The sequence below is a fragment of the Bos taurus genome, chromosome 3 (genome assembly GCF_002263795.3).
Source record: "Bos taurus isolate L1 Dominette 01449 registration number 42190680 breed Hereford chromosome 3, ARS-UCD2.0, whole genome shotgun sequence".
NCBI lineage: Eukaryota > Metazoa > Chordata > Mammalia > Artiodactyla > Bovidae > Bos > Bos taurus.
This window is the reverse complement of record NC_037330.1, coordinates 11,574,367-11,577,390: the sequence shown is the minus strand read 5'-3', so window position 1 is coordinate 11,577,390 and position 3,024 is coordinate 11,574,367. Positions and strand designations below refer to the sequence as shown.

General features: G+C 34.8%; 1 protein-coding gene across 1 annotated transcript; it reads right to left on the bottom strand.

Moving 5' to 3' along the window:
* Positions 1 to 1,692: 1,692 nt before the first annotated feature.
* On the bottom strand, positions 1,693 to 2,634 carry OR10T2 (olfactory receptor family 10 subfamily T member 2). The gene has a single exon (NM_001389954.1). It carries the CDS (start codon positions 2,632 to 2,634, stop codon positions 1,693 to 1,695), a length of 942 nt encoding a protein of 313 aa, NP_001376883.1.
* Between the last annotated feature and the right edge of the window lie 390 nt (positions 2,635 to 3,024).

Genomic DNA, 3,024 nt, shown 5'->3' with positions numbered 1-3,024 from the left:
TGAACAGGAACTTAGAGACACTTGCAAAATAATCTAAAATCTAAATAATGTTTCTAGATTTTTATGATTTTGTTTTATTCTGTGATTTTTTCCTCATATTTAATCTTTCCAAAACATTCAACCTTGTATTAGAAATAGATAGTCCTTTTTTACATCATTTTTCCCCAGACTACATGGTACAAAATTATATTTCTCAAGTTGAGTAAATACTATAATGAATACAACCATCAGAAACAGTCTTGAGAACAAACATATGTGATTTAACTTGCGAGAGCTGAAATATGCAGCAGGTACACTAGAAACTAATAGCCATGAGTGTTTTTTGTGCCATGGGAATCAGCCAGCATGCCTTATAGAGGGAATAGAGGATGCTGGTCAACTTGCATTATAAGAACAATTTCCTTATTTGTATGTAATTTTCACAGTCACATAATTAACAATAGCATAGTTTTTCCTTTGTGTGATGCACTATAATTTTAAGAAATTAGGATATTTTTATTCTAGTATGGGCTAGATATAGGGTCTAATTCATAGCAATTGATTCTCCAAACAAGAAACACTGTTCTCATTACATAATCCACATATTCACTCAAAAAAATCTCCGTTGTCCAGATAAAAAAATTAGGGCACATCAGTTTCAATAGTTTGAAATGTCTTGTTTCAAATCATATGGCTTGAAATCAATAGAGTTGAAATTTAAAATTAATTGTTTAGTATTTGCTGCTCAAATGTTATAATAAAATATTAGATACATGTAAGTTTTGCATTATGACCATTGTAGAGCTGGTTAACTGAAATATTAGGGCCACTTCTGCCTCTCCATAGCATTATGTTCCTCTGTATTAGCAAATAAAAAGATGTTATTATTGCTTAAGTTCATTATTAAAAAAATTAATCCACTGAAAAAACAAATCACTATAAAAACAAAGGAAAACTACAAACGAAAAGTGTAATATATTTAATTTCTAACTAACAGAATAAAATTCTAAATTTTGAAGAAAATCCACAACTTTGATAGCATCAACCAATTTTTTTTTCACTGAAAAATCCATTTTCTTTGGATTGAAATCTTGTTCCTCATTTAAAATCTAGTTCAAGTTTCCTTTTCTTTCTTCTCAAGTTGTTTATTCCATTTTTTTTCCAGAAGAAATAAATATTTGTCCTTTTAGTATACATGATTCTTTTTTCAAATTCTTTTAATAGATGTGATTCATCATTTTATTTTCATTTTTTATCTTTCTACCTACTCACTTTTACACTTCCATAAATTATCAATTTATTCATCTTAATTTTTCTACTTTTCATAGAACTTGGTACATGGTGCTATATGGTAAGTGCTGGGGTTCTAGATAGGATGCTTCTAATAACTTCACATCCCATTCTCTCTATCCAGCTAGAAAAGCAATCTTTAGCCAACTTTCATTTTGAGTATTGTGTTTTCCCCTGAAAAAAATACTATGCTTTTCTCTTTTTGCCATGTGCGTCTTTAAAAAAGGAACAGGCATTAGATAATTTAGCATGTAGATTGATTTGCAGTTCTTCTGAAATAGGAGAAAAGAAAAAGGCAACAGTGGTCTTAGTCATTGGAAATACTATCCATATCATGATTGAACTGATGAAAAGACAAAGAAATTTTCATGCCTTTGACTTCTTCTATGACTTTCCTAGTTAATTTTTCAATTTTTCATTAGGTTACTTGGTTGCCACAGGCATTCCCAGAACTCTTTTCAGTGCAGTCTTTACCTCCTTGTTCCTGAGACTGTAGACAAGAGGATTAAGTAGGGGAGTAACCACTGTGTAGGTCACTGCCACCAACTGGTCTTTGTCTGAAGCAGACTTGGATTTGGGCTGAAGGTATATGATGGAGGCACAGCCATAGTGGACAAAGACCACAGTGAGGTGTGAGGCACAGGTGGCAAATGCTTTCCTCTTGCCCTCAGCCGAGGGGATCTTCAGGATGGTGTTAACAATGAAGCCATAGGATACGAGAATTAGCAGAAAAGGCATCATGATTACCAGGATGCTGAGGCTGAACAGAGCTAGTTCTTTTACATGAGTGTCTGTGCAGGCTAATTTAATAACTGGTGCCATGTCACAGAAATAGTGGTTGACCCTGTTTGGGCCACAAAAATGCATGCCACATATGAGGTTGGTGGCCACCAAAGCAATAAAGAAACCTGTGACTGTTGACAGAGATACCAACCCCAAACCTAGCCTTTTGCTCATGATGAGTGTGTACCTCAGGGGGTGGCAAATTGCCACATAGCGATCATATCCCATCACAGCAATGAGAAAGCAGTTGGTACATGCAAAGCCAAGGAAGAAGAAGAGCTGGGTGGCACAGGCTATGAAAGATATAGTCTTGGTGGCTGAAAGCAGGTGGACCAGCAGCTGAGGGATGATGACGAAAGTGTAGCAGGACTCAGAAAAGGAAAGGATGAATAGGAAACCATACATGGGAGTGTGTAAAGTCCTGCTGAAGCAGATAACAGTCATGATGATTGCATTGGCCATTAGGATGGTCAAGTACAGAAGGAGGAAGATGACAAAAAGCAGCACTTGGAGCTCCTCCAGGCTAGAAAACCCCACCAGGATGAACTGTGTAACCACAGCGGTTCTATTGAAACCTTGCATCTGAATAACTTCCTTTTGTGAATGAGTTTGGAGAGAGAAAATGATAAGTATCTTTGTACAAAGAATATTCCCCCAATGCCTTCCCTTTAAGGATTATATTTTCAGACCTAGAGTATTGAAAGATCCCTCTCTCAACCTTTTTATCATATTCCTTTTGATAATTTAAAAATATTATCCTCCAAAATAGGAGAATGATTAGCTATATTACAGAAATATACAAAGATTGAAAGAGGCAACCATGTGATATTGCCAAAGAGTATATAAGAACATTAGAAAATTCTCCTAGTATAATAAGAGGAAAAGCAAGACACAAAGTCATATTTATAATAAGATTAGAACTGATTGTGTTTGCTTTCTGATATATTTTCTAAATATTTAACAATAAGCTTT

Bases quoted from the DNA above. Each gene is read 5' to 3' on its own strand.
- OR10T2 (NM_001389954.1), bottom strand. From the start codon at position 2,634: ATGCAAGGTTTCAATAGAACCGCTGTGGTTACACAGTTCATCCTGGTG.